Source organism: Podarcis vaucheri (genome assembly GCF_965113315.1).
Source record: "Podarcis vaucheri genome assembly, chromosome: 3".
Classification (NCBI taxonomy): Eukaryota; Metazoa; Chordata; class Lepidosauria; order Squamata; family Lacertidae; genus Podarcis; species Podarcis vaucheri.
Genome location: NC_138761.1, coordinates 23,166,635 through 23,182,121, shown reverse-complemented (window position 1 = coordinate 23,182,121; position 15,487 = coordinate 23,166,635). Strand labels below are relative to the sequence as shown.

At 43.6% G+C, this 15,487-nt stretch overlaps 2 protein-coding genes and 1 long non-coding RNA gene across 3 annotated transcripts in view; 2 read left to right on the top strand and 1 right to left on the bottom strand.

Annotated features, from left to right (window-relative positions):
* The window catches only part of PLEKHH2 (pleckstrin homology, MyTH4 and FERM domain containing H2), a 140,874-nt gene that overhangs the window by 113,412 nt on the left and 11,975 nt on the right, over nucleotides 1-15,487 (top strand). The gene's annotated exons all lie outside the window — the stretch shown is intronic.
* Nucleotides 1-15,487, top strand: part of DYNC2LI1 (dynein cytoplasmic 2 light intermediate chain 1) — a 60,193-nt gene that overhangs the window by 41,420 nt on the left and 3,286 nt on the right. The window contains exons 13-23 of the mRNA XM_082218064.1: nucleotides 3,199-3,309; nucleotides 6,041-6,197; nucleotides 6,592-6,830; nucleotides 8,725-8,857; nucleotides 10,050-10,319; nucleotides 12,044-12,206; nucleotides 12,313-12,408; nucleotides 13,127-13,323; nucleotides 13,525-13,601; nucleotides 14,630-14,897; nucleotides 15,349-15,476. Of these exons, the coding sequence (XP_082074190.1) occupies nucleotides 3,199-3,309; nucleotides 6,041-6,197; nucleotides 6,592-6,830; nucleotides 8,725-8,857; nucleotides 10,050-10,319; nucleotides 12,044-12,206; nucleotides 12,313-12,408; nucleotides 13,127-13,323; nucleotides 13,525-13,601; nucleotides 14,630-14,897; nucleotides 15,349-15,476 (1,839 nt within the window). The remainder of the gene's footprint in view (nucleotides 1-3,198; nucleotides 3,310-6,040; nucleotides 6,198-6,591; nucleotides 6,831-8,724; nucleotides 8,858-10,049; nucleotides 10,320-12,043; nucleotides 12,207-12,312; nucleotides 12,409-13,126; nucleotides 13,324-13,524; nucleotides 13,602-14,629; nucleotides 14,898-15,348; nucleotides 15,477-15,487) is intronic.
* LOC309529738 lies at nucleotides 158-3,188 on the bottom strand. Its single transcript, XR_014218395.1, has 2 exons — nucleotides 1,385-3,188; nucleotides 158-973 (listed from the first exon to the last, which is right to left on the bottom strand). It is a non-coding gene; the product is annotated as an uncharacterized lncRNA (long non-coding RNA).

Below are 15,487 nucleotides of genomic sequence, written 5' to 3'. Positions count from 1 at the left end.
CATCTCCTCCCAAGGTTCTCTGTGCTTTCACTATGTTGATCAGTTCTTCCCTTTTGGTGAAGACCAGGTCCAAGAGTAATGAGCCACTTCTTGCTTCTTCTACCTCCTGGGAAATGAATTTGTCAGCAAGGCAATGGAGGAATTTGTTGGGCCTTACATTCTCGGCAGAGGTTAAGTCCAACACATATCAGGGTAGTTGAAATCTCTTATTACTACTATCTCTCTCCTTCTTGAATGTTTGGTAATCTGCTGTATGAGGGCATCATGCAAGTTCTCAGTCTGGCTTAGAAGTCTATAGCAAGAAGGTCATTTCCCCTCTCCTACAATGTATACCCATATACTCTCAATCTGCCTTCTATGCTCCAAGTCATGGATCGCTTCACAAATGTACACATCCTTTACATATAATGCTACTCCTCCTCCCTTTCTGTTTGGTCTGTTCTTTTTGAACAGGTTATACCCCTCAATTTCTACATTACATTCATAAGTCTCATCTCACCTGGTCTTAGTAATGCCTGTTAGGCCATATTTATCATCCCTTTTTAAGCACCCAAATTGTTCTTTCTTTTTCCCATACTCTGTGCATCAGTATAGAGACAAATGAAAGCATGAGACATTCCTTCATACACTGCTGTCTCTGAAGTGAGACACCTGCCACCACTAGACATCTCTTCCTTTCCTGGGGAGTGGCAGGAATTGTTCTGTGCACTGTGCCTTCCACTGCCATCTTGGTGTGTTCTGAGGTCCGCAGCTGCTGTTCTTGTTCTTCTGACCAAGGATCGGTGTCCGAGGTGAGGGCGTGGAATTGATTTTGCAGCTCCAGAGACACAGCATGGCTCCTGACAGTCCTGCTATCTTGTGTAACGTTCCTCAGGGGTTCATCTCCTGCATTGGGTGATCTTCTTCCCTCCCTAGGGGCATCCTGCCTGCATCTCTGTTCCAGGACAATCCACTCTGGTCTAGTGAGAATTTCCTCATAGAATCATAGAATTGGAAGAGACCACAAGGGCCATCGAGTCCAACCCCCTGCCAAGCAGGAAACACCATCAGAGCACTCCTGACATATGGTTGTCAAGCCTCTGCTTAAAGACCTCCAAAGAAGGAGACTCCACCACACTCCTTGGCAGCAAATTCCACTGTCAAACAGCTCTTACTGTCAGGAAGTTCTTCCTAATGTTTAAGTGGAATCTTCTTTCTTGTAGTTTGGATCCATTGCTCCGTGTCCGCTTCTCTGGAGCAGCAGAAAACAACCTTTCTCCCTCCTCTATGTGACATCCTTTTATATATTTGAACATGGCTATCATATCACCCCTTAACCTCCTCTTCTCCAGGCTAAACATGCCCAGCTCCCTTAACCGTTCCTCATAAGGCATCGTTTCCAGGCCTCATGTTGCCACAAATTGGTAGAGGGGCCTCACATTGCCGTACCTTCTCTTCCAGCAAGGCAAGCAGTTTGCATTTGTTGTAGGTGAAGTTTTGCATGTTCTCAGACAGGAGGACAAACATGGCACAGGTGTTGCAGGTCACTGCAGCTGCTCCCTCGCCATCCATCATGCATGAAGAAGAGAAGAGTTTGGATTTGATATCCTGCTTTATCAGTACCCAAAGGAGTCTCATAGCGGCTAACATTCTCCTTTCCCTCCCTGCCCCACAACAAACACTATGTGAGGTGAGTGAGGCTGAGAGACTTCAAAGAAGTGTGACTGGCTCAAGGTCACCCAGCAGCTGCATGTGGAGGAGAGGGGAAGCGAACCCGGTTCACCAGATTACGAGTCCACCGCTCCTAACCACTACACCACACTGGCTCACAAAACCTGAGTGTCCTGGCATTTTCCAACTGGCGCCATATAATTCAACAACAATTGCACAGGCGCAGTCTCTTCCCCACCAGCTCCTGGGAGCTTTGCCAAGGAGGCAAAGTAACACTTTTATTGGGAACATAATGTACCTTGCAAGGTGCCAAATTTATGAATTTCAGGACTACTACAATAGATGCCTCCAGTCATGTTTTTAAATGACAAATTAGGAACATGAAAGGTGGGGCCTTCCTTTGCAGGTCATCCAATCCCTGGCTCCAAACAGGTGCTTAGCCGAAAGGAGAAACCTCTGTAGTTTTTCAATGTATAATAAAAAAAATATGTTTCTGTAGCAGGTGATAGGCAAACCATAATTATTATCTGATGAACCTTTACCCTTACTATAGCACAGTAGTAAGCACAGTATTTCAGAAGTAGGTGTGGTCCAGGTGTTTTAGGTTACTCTGGGTTACCTTCTTGGAGTGAGAGGAGAAAACACACAATCGGTTGAAAAGGAGGTGAGCAAAAGTTACTGCTGTGGAGAACAAAAGGATGGAAAACTTTCAACGGGAACCTGCCCTGGGGGAAGAGGAGACCGAGAAAGTGAGTGAAATTTAAGGTTGACACTTGGAGGGGAAGAAGTGTGCATGCACGCGAAAGCTTATACCCCGAACAAACTTAGTTGGTCTCTAATGTGCTACTGGACAATTTGTTAATTTTTTAATTTATTTCGACTGCGTCAGACCAACACGGCTACCTACCTGAACTTGGAGGGGTGGCAGAGTGGAAGTGGTTTTAGTTTTTAAAACAAAAATCTGACTCATAAACGGAATAAAATTCAGAAATACAATGTACTAAAAAGTCATACTTGAATTGAAAGATTAAAAATTCAATTAGTGAATAGAATAGTGGTGAATGACCTGTAGGATATGTTATTGTTTTAATTTGTTTATTATATTTCTATCCTGCAGTTCCTTCCAAAGGAGCCAAACAACCAGCAATATAACAGTAAAGAATAATTCCAATACACGAGCAGACTGGAAAATATCTCAACTGGGGTTGCCAGTTTCATGCTAAGCCAGTCATGATTTAAATGGTACAACCATAGCTGTGCAGCTTCTTAAGGCACATTGGGAATTCATTGTAAAGAGTGGAAAGCAAATGTATCCCTGAACACACCATGGGTACATATTAAAGAGCCAAAGACAAACATGAATTTGTGGATCATATCCCCAAATGGATCAAAATCCCCAAACACTGGTGTAGCTGCTATAACATCTTGGTTTGTTACACGAGACACGGCTTTAGCTGACGAATGTACACTTACTGTTCTTCCCTTCTTTGTTTTTAAAATAATTGGAAGCTTTATGCAAATAATATCTTGGTTATGATTTCTATACAGGTAAATAAGAGATTTCAAGACAGAATTTTTTGCTCGGAAGATGATAACAGCCTCTATTTCACATACAGTGGCAAATCAAATGTTCTAGAGGTCAGAGACCTCAACTACCAGGTAAAGTGGGGAATTTATTTAAATTCATAGAGTGAGGTAGAATGCTTGGTAATCATCTGCTTAAAATATTCGAGCTGAAATTTTAAAAAGCAATTTACGATTTTTTAAAAATCCTAATGAAAATTCATTTGCATTTTGGTTTGAATTCCCACTATAAACACATTTTTTTGTACACAGTTTTGACAAATGCACACATTTTTGCAAGCAATTTCCCTAATATAATGCATTTGTTAATGTAATCTTCATTAATATATTTCATTTTTATGTACACTTTCCCCCTAAATTATACATTTTGTAAATACTGTTGGAGAACTAAAACACAAAATTCAGTTAAGTGTGAATTTTGAAGAATGGCTGTTCTTCAGTTTTCGTATTGTTTCAAAAAGTGTGGATTTGATGACTACACCTTTAAATGTGGACTGAAATGAATTTCTCCTCCATCCCTATTTCAGGGTATAAATGGTTCTACTTCGATAGGAAGGGAATGCTGGGTTAATGGGAGATTAAAATGTCAAGGGTAGGGTTTTAATTTTAATGCAAAACTACCAAGCCTGCATGGGACGCTGGTGGCGCTGTGGGTTAAACCACAGAGCCTAGGACTTGCCGATCAGAAGGTCGGCGGTTCGAATCCCCACGACTAGGTGAGCTCCCGTTGCTCGGTCCCTGCTCCTGCCAACCTAGCAGTTCGAAAGCACATCAAAAAGTGCAAGTAGATAAATAGGTACCACTCCGGTAGGAAGGTAAACGGCATTTCCGTGCGCTGCTCTGGTTCGCCAGAAGCGGCTCAGTCATGCTGGCCACATGACCCGGAAGCTGTACGCCAGCTCCCTCGGCCAATAAAGCGAGATGAGCGCCGCAACCCCAGAGTCGGTCACGACTTCACCTAATGGTCAGGGGTCCCTTTACTTTTACCTTTACCAAGCCTGCACTTACCAAAGAAATATGCAGACCAAACTATGGATCTCCTTCAAAATACACATTTCTCTGAATTTTGTAATGCAGTTCTCCAGCCAAAGAATATGTTAAAAAATAATAATGCATATTTTAGTAGACGTGAACACATTCAAGATTGAATGCATCTAGGAATATATTTATTACAGGGGAAACTGCTTACAAAAATCCCTATACTAGGCAAAATTGCAGAACAATATGTGTTTGTGGATAAATGTCCATGAAAATTCATACAAATTTTCATGAAGACTTTTATAATTCACATTTTTTAAATGTTTGCAGGAATAGGGCAAACCAAATTTAAGACTGGAAAAATAAGAAATGGAAAGAAACTGAAATTGCCAGATTTCTTCATCTATAACCAATCGTGGTCCGTGATATGAACTCAATATATTTCTCTTAGATCTCTTAACAGTCAATATGTGTCTGCTCAGAAGTATCAATCTCCACTGAATTAAATTAAACAGAACTTATTCCCCAGTAAGTCTGCAGTCAAAGATAGTCATGCTTAGAGCAGATCCAGTAATGCTAAAACATAGGCCCATTAACTTCAATGGATCTGCTAAGAGTAGAATTTAGTTCAACACAACCTAAAGACTTTTCAGTGTGCTTGAATGCATTTCTCTTATGTCTTTTAACAAATTGGTATTAATTATATATATTTTAACATATTGGTATTGGTTATGTTCATTACTCATTACTCTACACTACAAAGCATATACTTAACAGATCTGACTAGGCAGCTTACTGGAGAAAGAAACTGGCCTGATGATTTTAGCAGTCTCTGTTTCTGCAGAATCCAATCTTGAGATCATAAAGCTACAGGACTGAAAAGGACCTTAAAAAGCCCTTTTAGCCTAAGCTGAAACACATTACACTACTAAATGAACGGATTGTGTTTTTCAAAAGGCAGGGATTAATATCTGCCAGTGCTCTTGCAAACATGTTGGAAGGTAGAAGCAGGTTTATTTCTTAGTAACAATTGTATTAGGGACACGGGTGGCGCTGTGGGTTAAACCACAGAGCCCAGGACTTGCTGATCAGAAGGTCGGCGGTTCGAATCCCCGTGATGGGGTAAGCTCCCGTTGCTTGGTCCCTGCTCCTGGCAACCTAGCAGTTCGAAAGCACGTTAAAGTGCAAGTAGATAAATAGGTACAGCTCCGCCGGGAAGGTAAACGGCGTTTCCGTGCGCTGCTCTGGTTTGCCAGAAGCGGCTTAGTCATGCTGGCCACATGACCCGGAAGCTGTACGCCGGCTCCCTTAGCCAATAAAGCAAGATGAGCGCCGCAACCCCAGAGTCGGTCGCGACTGGACCTAATGGTCAGGGGTCCCTTTACCTTTACCTTTTAACAATTGTATTATATCTCCACAAAGAGCTAGAGACTTACACTGCAATCTTGAGCATCAGAAGTAAGTCTTATTGCATTCAATAGAACTTACAGCTAGATAAGAGTGCATCCTTGCTTTTTAATAAAATTAAGGTTAAGCATTTAGCATGATGGATATTTCTGTGGCTGCAGTCCTGAACATCACACCTGAAATTTCACCTGGAAAAGCACTGAACTGGGATTTGAATTTAGATATTGATAGATTAAAATACTGTCCAATAGACCTCCACAGCTCTAGACTTGTTAGAAATTACAGTGAATTCCCCCTTATTTTATTTGAAGCATTATTACTCTACTTTTTAGCTGATAAAGCCTTCTAGAGCAATTGACAAATCATCACCATCAAATGTCAGGCATTTCTACTTAACAAAAACACCATTCATCTTTCATAGGTTAATATGGCCTCACAGATCCCCTGGTATGAGAAACTAGCGGAGCTGAAAATTCCTTGGAAGTGCGGCCTAGACTCCGATTCCCATGTGGCAGCTATACAAAATATGAGTTTTAAAGTCAAAAGTGGGCGGATGCTGGCTCTCATAGAGAGCTCTGGTAAGAATTAAATCCCTTTTTAATCTGCTCAGTCTCAGCATTTGTTTGCTATATTTTCTAAGACAATAAAACAAGGGTGACCCTACTATCGAGCAGAGTGAGGCAGCTACCTCAGATGGAGGACAGACAGCCCTTTAAGGCAGCCTGGGGTCTTCAAGTTCAGTGGAAAACACTTCCCATTACCACTGTCAAAGTAAGATTCAGCTGTCGCCAGTCTAACTACCTTCTGTACAAATAATTTAGATTTGAACAGATCAGAAAATGTGGGTGAAATTCACATGGCTGTCTGGTTACATCTAGTAAATCCCCTAGATTCATATATGCTTTGGGGTGAAGAACCTGAAGCAACTCTTCTCCCGTAGCTACTTAACATCTGGACCTGTTATATTTGCAGCTTGCGGAAAGACGTCTTTGTTTGACGTGATTACCTGCAGGGACCACGGAGGCAAAATTACGTCAGGTGAAATCTTGATAAATGGAAAACCCTGCACTCGCCAGCTGGCAAAGAAATGCATTGCCCACGTACGGCGAGACGACAGACTGCTACCCAACCTGACAGTCAGAGAAACACTATTGTTCATTGCAAAATTGCGTCTCCCCAAGATGTTTTCAGATTCACAAAGAGAAAAAAGGGTAATTAGAATGAAAATTAAGTTGTCAAGAATGTATTTAATAACATTAGCTAAGTGGCTGTATGAGTTGTTTGGATAAAGAAAAGCTAATCTGAATGTGATTATTCATCTTCTTTTCTTCAATCAGTGATAGAGCATGTTTTACCTAATATCTCCTCTTTGTGGATGGCTTGCAATTTTACTTTGTTTTGTGCTCTTTGATGGTAAAATATGAATTGGCACATTGTCATGCCAAGTGCTTGTCCAACTCTGGAGAGGCATAGATGGGAAAAGAAATGCATTGATAGAAAAGTCGATTCTTTAAAATGCAAATGGCTACTGACTGTGTGGGGTAGAGGGCAGGATCGGCCCTAGCAATGTTGGTGCCTGAGGCAAAAACTGTCGGGAATCAAGCCTTTATCAGGAGAAACTGGCAACTCTCCCAGGCACCCGGCTTGATCTCCTGTTGACCTCCCTGTCTGCATTCCCCAGCAAGATCCAGGCAGAGGTCGCAATAGGCGATCCTTCTCAGCGTGAGAAGAACACACCTCTCTTTCCTGCCCCCCCCCCCGGCAGGGGAAAGAGATAGACAGAAATGTATTTACATGCCTTTATTTCTGTCTTTGCAGTGTTACAGAAAGCATGACTGCTCTCTTCAAACTCCAGTAGTCGAGAGAGAACAAACACATGCAGTACTTCCTGTACAGCTCATATTACACTCTGAGCTAATTCCGGTGCTTCGCACTGTCCCTCTGTTTCCCACGGACAGTCCCAACATTCCCATTATGTTTTGCTTTCAAGCTACCAGCAGCTCGCGGCTGCATTGCTTCAATATCGTAACAAAAACTCCAAGCTTGCTTCCACACTACAGTCCTTCAGCACCGCAGTTATTGCTTCTCAATTACCTGGAAACAAAGGGCTACATACACTGTAGTGTCAAGGTGAACACTCTGTTAGTGCAAGGATTTATCTTCGTGCAACATAGCATTCTCTCCTGTGCCCCCCAATCTGTTCTGGAGTTCCCTCCAACCTTCTCCAGAAGATTTGGGGACTCTGCAGGACACATACAGGAGAGCAGACAGGAAATCCCATTGCACCCTTGTGCTAGTGCAACTAATCAGTCCAATACTGCCCCAAATTACAAGCAGAAGGAGAGCACTGCTGGATCAGACTAAAAGCCCATCTAGTTCAGTTTCCTGTTTCCCAGGGTGGACAAGCAGATCCTTCTGAGAACTCTGTAAGCAGGACATGATGGAGATAGTATTCAGGAGGCATCTTTCCGAAATTAAAACAGTGTTTCAGCACAGAACTTTATATAAACCAGAAGCAGCTCGCTAGGTGATTGCTAGCTACTATGCTAGCTTCCCAGGAGGTGGGTCGCTCTTGCTTACTGGAAGGGAGAGGCAAGGTAGTGGAAAAGTCAGTGCAGTGCAAACACACTGGTAGGAATGCTGGATTTAGTTATCACGGTGCATTTGCTCTGTGTCAACCACCATACCCTTTCTCGGCAAGCCACTCCTGAGTATAGCATTGTATTCTACAGCCAGGGCTTTTTTTCAACTGGAACTAAGTTCCGGCACCTCTCAGATGGGCACTGTAACCATTATAAAAGAACAAGGGAGGCGTTCATAGTGAGTTCCAGCACCACTTTTGTTAGAAAAATAGCCCTGTCTATGTACAGCAATGCCCGTTTCATGGACAAGATCCTTCTATAACAGGCACCCCTAAACTCGGCCCTCCAGGTGTTTTGGGACTACAATTCCCATCATCCCTGACCCTGTTAGCTAGGGATGATGGGAGTTGTAGTCCCAAAACATCTGGAGGGCCAAGTTTGAGGGTGCCTGCTCTATGATGTTTATTTGCAAATGGCATTCCACAGTACTGCTATGAACACTGTCCTCTCATTCATTCTTCAGGTAGAAGACGTTATAGCAGAACTGAGATTGCGGCAATGTGCGGACACAATAGTAGGGAATGAATACATCCGTGGTGTTTCTGGCGGGGAGAGAAGACGAGTGAGCATTGGGGTCCAACTGTTATGGAATCCTGGTAAGAATGTCCAAAAGCATCTCTGCTGTGCTTCCTTCCCAGAGCTGTGGTTTGGGTGCTGAATAAAGGAGGGTGCTGACATAGCCGTGGGTGAATATGGGTGGCGCTGTGGGTAAAACCTCAGCGCCTAGGACTTGCCGATCGTATGGTCGGTGGTTCGAATCCCCACGGCGAGGTGAGCTCCCGTCATTCGGTGCCAGCTCCTGCCCACCTAGCAGTTCGAAAGCACCCTTAAGTGCAAGTAGATAAATAGGTACCGCTTTATAGCGGGAAGGTAAACGGCGTTTCCGTGTGCTGCGCTGGTGCTGGCTCGCCAGAGCAGCTTCGTCACACTGGCCACGTGACCCGGAAGTGTCTCTGGACAGCGCTGGCCCCCGGCCTCTTAAGCAAGATGGGCATGCAACCCCAGAGTCAGTCACGACTGGCCCGTACGGGCAGGGGTTTACCTTGACCTTGACCTTGACCTTTACCTACCCCACAATGTTCTTTCTTAGCTTTCAAGTGTATGACTCACATAAGGTTGTCTGTAGCATCTGGCCACATGGTGAAGTACATTTTACCGTGTCTTTGTTACTCTGCATTTTCAGATACCTGCAGGGGCAAGGGAAATATGAGTAGCTCTACAAATGGTCTTTGATTTTCAGGTGGGCACATCATAAAGTTGTTTGTGGCCAGAAATATCTGTTCACCAATGTTTTATCCAGGCAACTGAAAGGAGTGTATTTGTTTAACTTCCAGTGGGGTGAGGGCCTAGGCAGTGGTGGAGCTTCATGCTCCAGCACCAGGGGATGGAGAGCAGGTGGGGGCAGGGCTGGTGCACGTCCTGGGGGCAGGGCGCACTGCCTGCGGGGGCGTGGTGACCAGCACGGGCAGGGGGCGTGGCAGTGATGGCACCCCACCGGGATCGTGCTGGTGGTGGTGGTGCACTCCCCCCGCACTCCTCTTCCTCCGCCATTTGGCCTAGGAGGTATGCGCCCATGCCCTGGCTGAATGTGGGATCAGGGTGCATAGCACCACCAGAAAATAATGCTTTACAGCTACGACCATTTTCTTAGGTTTAAATTATGTTTGCGCAGAAGAGAGCAAGCTTCCCTCTTCAAGGCCACCAAGCTATGTAAGAACATATTTAGGATGAAGGTGAAAGCTACCAACCTAATCAGATACAGAATTAACTTTCCTTCCTCTTTGGCAGGCATCTTGATACTCAATGATCCCACAGCTGGACTGGACAGCTTTACCGCCCACAACCTAGTAATACTGCTGTCTAGGCTAGCAAGAGGAAATAGATTAGTTCTTCTGTCAGTTCACCAGCCAAGATCGGATATCTTCCAGCTTTTCGATTTGGTTCTCTTGATGACATCTGGACTCACAGTCTACTCTGGTGCCGCCCAAGACATGGTCCAATACTTCACACAAATGGGATATCCTTGTCCAACATACAGCAATCCTGCAGATTTCTACGGTTGGTATAATAAGTGCTTCTGGGAGAGTTATGATTTGTTTAAACTGAAGGTTTGCAGATAGCCAGCGATGATCAGATTATGTCGTCTGATTAGGAGCTAATGCCTAGAAAACTCTCCCCTCAACCTTTGGAAGTGGCAATGGGAAAGGCAGAAAAACAACACCAAAGTTTGATTTGGGAGAAGCCCTGGTGCCGGCAATAGGCCAGATCGGGTATTGGCCAAGGACCCCAGAAGAAAGGCCCTCAGTGTCCCAAAGCAGTTGTGCTGGTATTCACTGCCCTCTCTCTCAACTGGCCCCCGCAAGATGCTTTTCAGTGGCAGGTGGCTGTACCATTTGAATGGAAGCCAAGCTCAGTTCTCATCTGCTGTGTTCACCTGCCATTTTAAGTTACCTTCCCCCACCAAAAAAAACCCACCTCTACAACTTGTTTTCCAATATCTATAATCCAGGTAGATCTATAGACTTACAGTTCCCCTGTGCCACCACAAGCAGGATTTGGCCTGCCCTGGTTGGGGGGCAGAGGGCTGGGAAGGTGGAGGCCCATAGCTGGCATCATACAAAAGACCCCCTGAAGTTTGACACCAGACCAGTTTGGAAGACAGAGATAGATAGAGACAGAAGGACAAGTTGGATAAAAGGGAGGCAGTTATGTGATGCAACAATCACTCTCTTAGAGCAGGCATAGGCAAATTCCAGCCCTCCAGATGTTTGGGACTACAATTCCCATCATCCCTAGCTAACAGGACCAGTGGTCAGGGATGATGGGAATTGTAGTCCCAGGGATGATGGGGATAGATGATGGGGATAGTCCCATCTGGAGGGCCAAGGTTTGCTTATGCCTGTTTTAGAGAAACTTGAATTAGAGTTAACAGTGGTGCTCTAGCCCAATAATCTGCTTGTTTAGTTATAGAGAAAACAAATACCACATCTTAAAGAAGGATTAGAGTAAACTACTAGTAGACTACATAGTGCCTTGAAGAAGTTGTGGATTCCAATCCCCATCATCCTTACTTGTCATATATTGGCTGAGGCTGATGGGAGCTGTAGTCTATAGCATCAGCTAATGAACTACATTGGCTACCACTGGACTAAACTTTACCAAGAATTTCATGATGGCCTCTTCAAGGGTGGAACAGACTACAAGAGAAGCTGGCAGCCTCTCCTTTGTCAGAGTTTACTAAAAGAGTAAAGACAAACAATAAGTTCTTTAAATACATTATTAGTAGCAGGGGAGCAGCTAGGGAGGCTGTTAGACCCTTGGATGACAAGGCAGTCTAATGTATGCTAAAGGAGGACGAGGAGATTGTAGAGAAGCTGGATGAATTATCTGCATCAGTCTCCACAGCAGAAGGGAGTAAGCTTCCGAATACCAGGTGTTGGAAATCACAGGAGCAGAGAAAGCTCTTGAGCTCAGGTCCCACTTGCAGGCTTCCCATAGATATCTGGGTGGCAACTGTGAGAAGAGGATTTGATGGACCACTGGCTTGATCCAGCAGGATCTTAGTGTTTCTGGATGGTCACCTATCAGGGATGCCATTATCAGTGGGCACTTCATTAGACGCATGAAGTACAATCCCAAATTGACAGGCAGGGAATTTAAGCAGAATTGGACGATAGGATTCAATTACCTCTGAAAAGATAAGTGTAAATTCAGATACGAAACTGAAAACGCTGAACAGCATGTGTGGGTTATATGATCTTACTCAGGATCCTATCTTACAGTTGATTTGATCAGCATCGAGAGGCAGAGTGAAGAAAAGGAGATGGAAAGCAGGCAAAGGGCTCGCTCACTTGCTGCCATGTTTCATGAAAACATTAAAAACGTGGATGACCGCTTATGGAAAAGCAAACCAAGAGACAACATGGTCACTGTTTCTGCACAATGGTAAAAACAAGAGCCGTAAAAGCTTTGATGGCAGTATATCAAGGCAGTATATAAAGAAATTGGTTTCGGAATAATCCCATCTCCCATTTCCGTCCATTTTTGACAGCTCTACTATGTTCATTTTGGAGGAGAAAATTACTGTGAACTCTCATTCGTCCGATCAGTTGCCAGGATGGTTACAGCAGTTCACTGTTTTGCTAAGGTAATGTTGTTTCAAGCCCCAGTAAGATTGCAAATATCAGACTGGATTATTATTATTATTATTATTATTATTATTATTATTATTATTAATTCAACTTAAACACTGCCCTATACCCGGAGGTCTCAGGGCGGTTCACAACAAGACCACAACATATAAAATCAAATCAAAGGCAATAACCCAATAGCCACCCCCCAAAAAGCCACATTCTAAAAGGGTGTTGGGTGTCAATAAGATCAACCAAAGGCCTGGTTAAAAAGGAACACTTTTGCCTGGCGCCTAAAGGTGTATAATGAAGGCACCATGCGAACTTCCCTGGGGAGAGCATTCCATAGATGGGGAGCCACTGCAGAGAAGGCCCTTACCTATTTAATTCCTGCACTATATCAGTATCAGACATGACCATCTAACATGGTTAATGTACACTTCCTCCAAGACTGATGGCATTGTCAGTTATGGATATGGATGAATGGTCCTCACCTTGTGTCCTAGGGCCATGATCACAGGGATCTGGTTGGTTGCAGTAGCTAGAAATACAGGTGGAGTCTATTTAGGTCCAAAAGCACAAACCTAACCTATTAATCATGCTGTCAGGCAGCAGAGGCCTCCCCAAGGCACCTAAGGTGGGCATCATTCATTGTGGTAGCCATAGATATGTTCTCCATCCTGAAGTGAGGAGATAATTTAGGCTCAGAGTTGATAGTGTTATTTCTTTTTGTAGCCGCCAGATCTCCAATGATTTCCGAGATCTCTCAGCGTTGCTGATCCGTGGATTTGAGGCTCTTCTAATGTCATTGTTAATGGGATTCCTATATTATGGTCATGAGAAAAGTCTGTCTATTCCGGATGTATCGGGACTTCTGTTTATGCTAGGAGCTCTGATTCCTTACCTTGTGGTTGTTGAAACTGTAACAAAATGTAAGTTTTACAGCGTTAAGAGTTTTAGATGAGTTGGGTTTTTTTAGGTTTTAAATTTTTTTTAAAGACGTTTGAAAAAGAAGTTTTTAAGAGGTTTTAAAAATTCAGAAAGCAATAGCAATGTTAAAAAAATAAAAATAAAAATGGCACCCTGCCATTCTAACAAGAAACACAATGGTTTATTTCTGCTTTCTGCTACAGGCCATTCTGAAAAAGCTGTACTGTATCAGGATTTTGAAGATGGGCTGTATCCTGTTAGCCCATATTTCTCCGCCAAGGTAATTGGCTTCCGTTGTAGCAAGATGGCTTCCAATCCCCTCTCATCTCTTGGAAATGCTTCTGGGACATAGGGAGCCATGGACCACCATTTGAGAAGCACTGAACTATTAACTCTAGGAAAGATGATGATTAATTGTACAATGAAAGCCAGTGATGGGTTGATGTTGTGCTGTAAGGACAGGGTTCTGTTTTGTTTTGTTTTGTTTTGTTTTGTTAATGTTTTGTTAGTGTCCCAAAGAAGAGTCCCAAAATGCAATCAGCTGTGCTGATCCATATAACTAAATACATAAATGCAACCCCCTCCTGCCCCCACCGCTTGAAAGAGCAGCAGTATGTAGGATAATACTCAATTAATTAGGATCAGGGGACAGTCACAGAAAAAGGTGCATATAGAATCAATTCACATTGTAAAACACCTCGAGCTTTAACAAATGATCTTTAGCCAGCTGAAATGCAGCTTTTAAACAGTCTTGCAATATATGTGTTACCAGTGCTGTTTTTCTAGAAAAAGAGGTGCCGGAACTCACCATGAACACCTCCCTTGTTCTCTTATAATGGCAATGGCACCCACCTGCGAGGTGTTCCGGCAAGTTCTGGCTGAAAAAAGCCCTGTGTGTTACCTTTTAAGGTGCAAGCAGGAACCTCAGCAAAGAAAAGAAGTACCTATCCCTCACTTAATTTTTTTCCTCTGTCTCTAATTTCTCCTTTGCTGATCTGTTCCAAAAAAAGAAGAAGGAAACAACAGAAGTCTCTTGACCAGCTCTTACACTTGCCACATAGAAAATCCACCCATTATCCTGGCACTACCCTGGCAGATGATGGCAGTTCTCCTGATCTGAAAAAAGTAAAATGCCAGGACCTCTCTTCCATGTGTTCCCCCTCCACTGTCCCATCAAAATCCAGCATTAGAAAGTTAGAGAAACAATAGCCCATTTATGTCACATTTATTTATTTTTTTTGGCCTCAGATATGGAATAAATTGGTGGGCGTTCCCCTCAAGGTCAATGGTGTTTCCTTTCTCAAACAGGTTTTAGGAGAACTTCCAGAACAGTTCTTCCTAATGATAGTTTATGGGGTTCCTATCTACTGGCTAGCAAACCTCCGTCCGGAACCGGAATGTTTCTTCCTTATGCTGCTGCTGCTTATGCTAGTCACTTTCTGCGCCCGGACCATGGCGATGTGGATGTCTGCAATGCTGCCAACATTTCATATCTCAGCCTTCGTTGCCAATATTCTGTACACAATGTTTTTGATGAGCGGAGGCTTCTTCATAAGCTTGGAAAACCTATGGACAGGTAAGCTGGAAACACCAGGGACCCGACAAGCAGAAAGCTACATGCACAGAAGCAGACAAAGCAATGGAATGCCATATTTCACGGGTGGAAAACCATTTAAGCATTTATACGTCTTTCCGTAGATATCTGAAGGCAGGCCTGTATCAGGAAGCTTTCTGGTGTTCCATTGTCTTTTATATTCTGTTGGCAGCCACCCAGAGTGACCGGGGCAAAAGATGGATGGGGTACAAGTAATAAATTATTATTATTCCCTTCTGGACAACTTTCTGGGGGTCACATGCTAGCATACCCATCAACTGCACCGAAAAAAACGGGACATCCTGTTTTTTCTGCGAGAGCACGGCAGCCATTTTGGGCACCACGCTCTTGTGCAATTTCGGGCAAAGTTCTTGTTTCTTTGGGTCCACGATCTGTGTTGAATTAGGCTCCCTTTGCTTCCCTCTTTTTCCAGTTCCAACTTGGATTTCCAAAGTATCTTTCGTCAGGTGGAGTTTTGAAGGAGTAATGCAAGTTCAATTTAGAGGACGCACTTACCCGATGACTTTTGGCAATATCACCTATCCAGTTCCTGGAAAACTAGTAAGTCACTT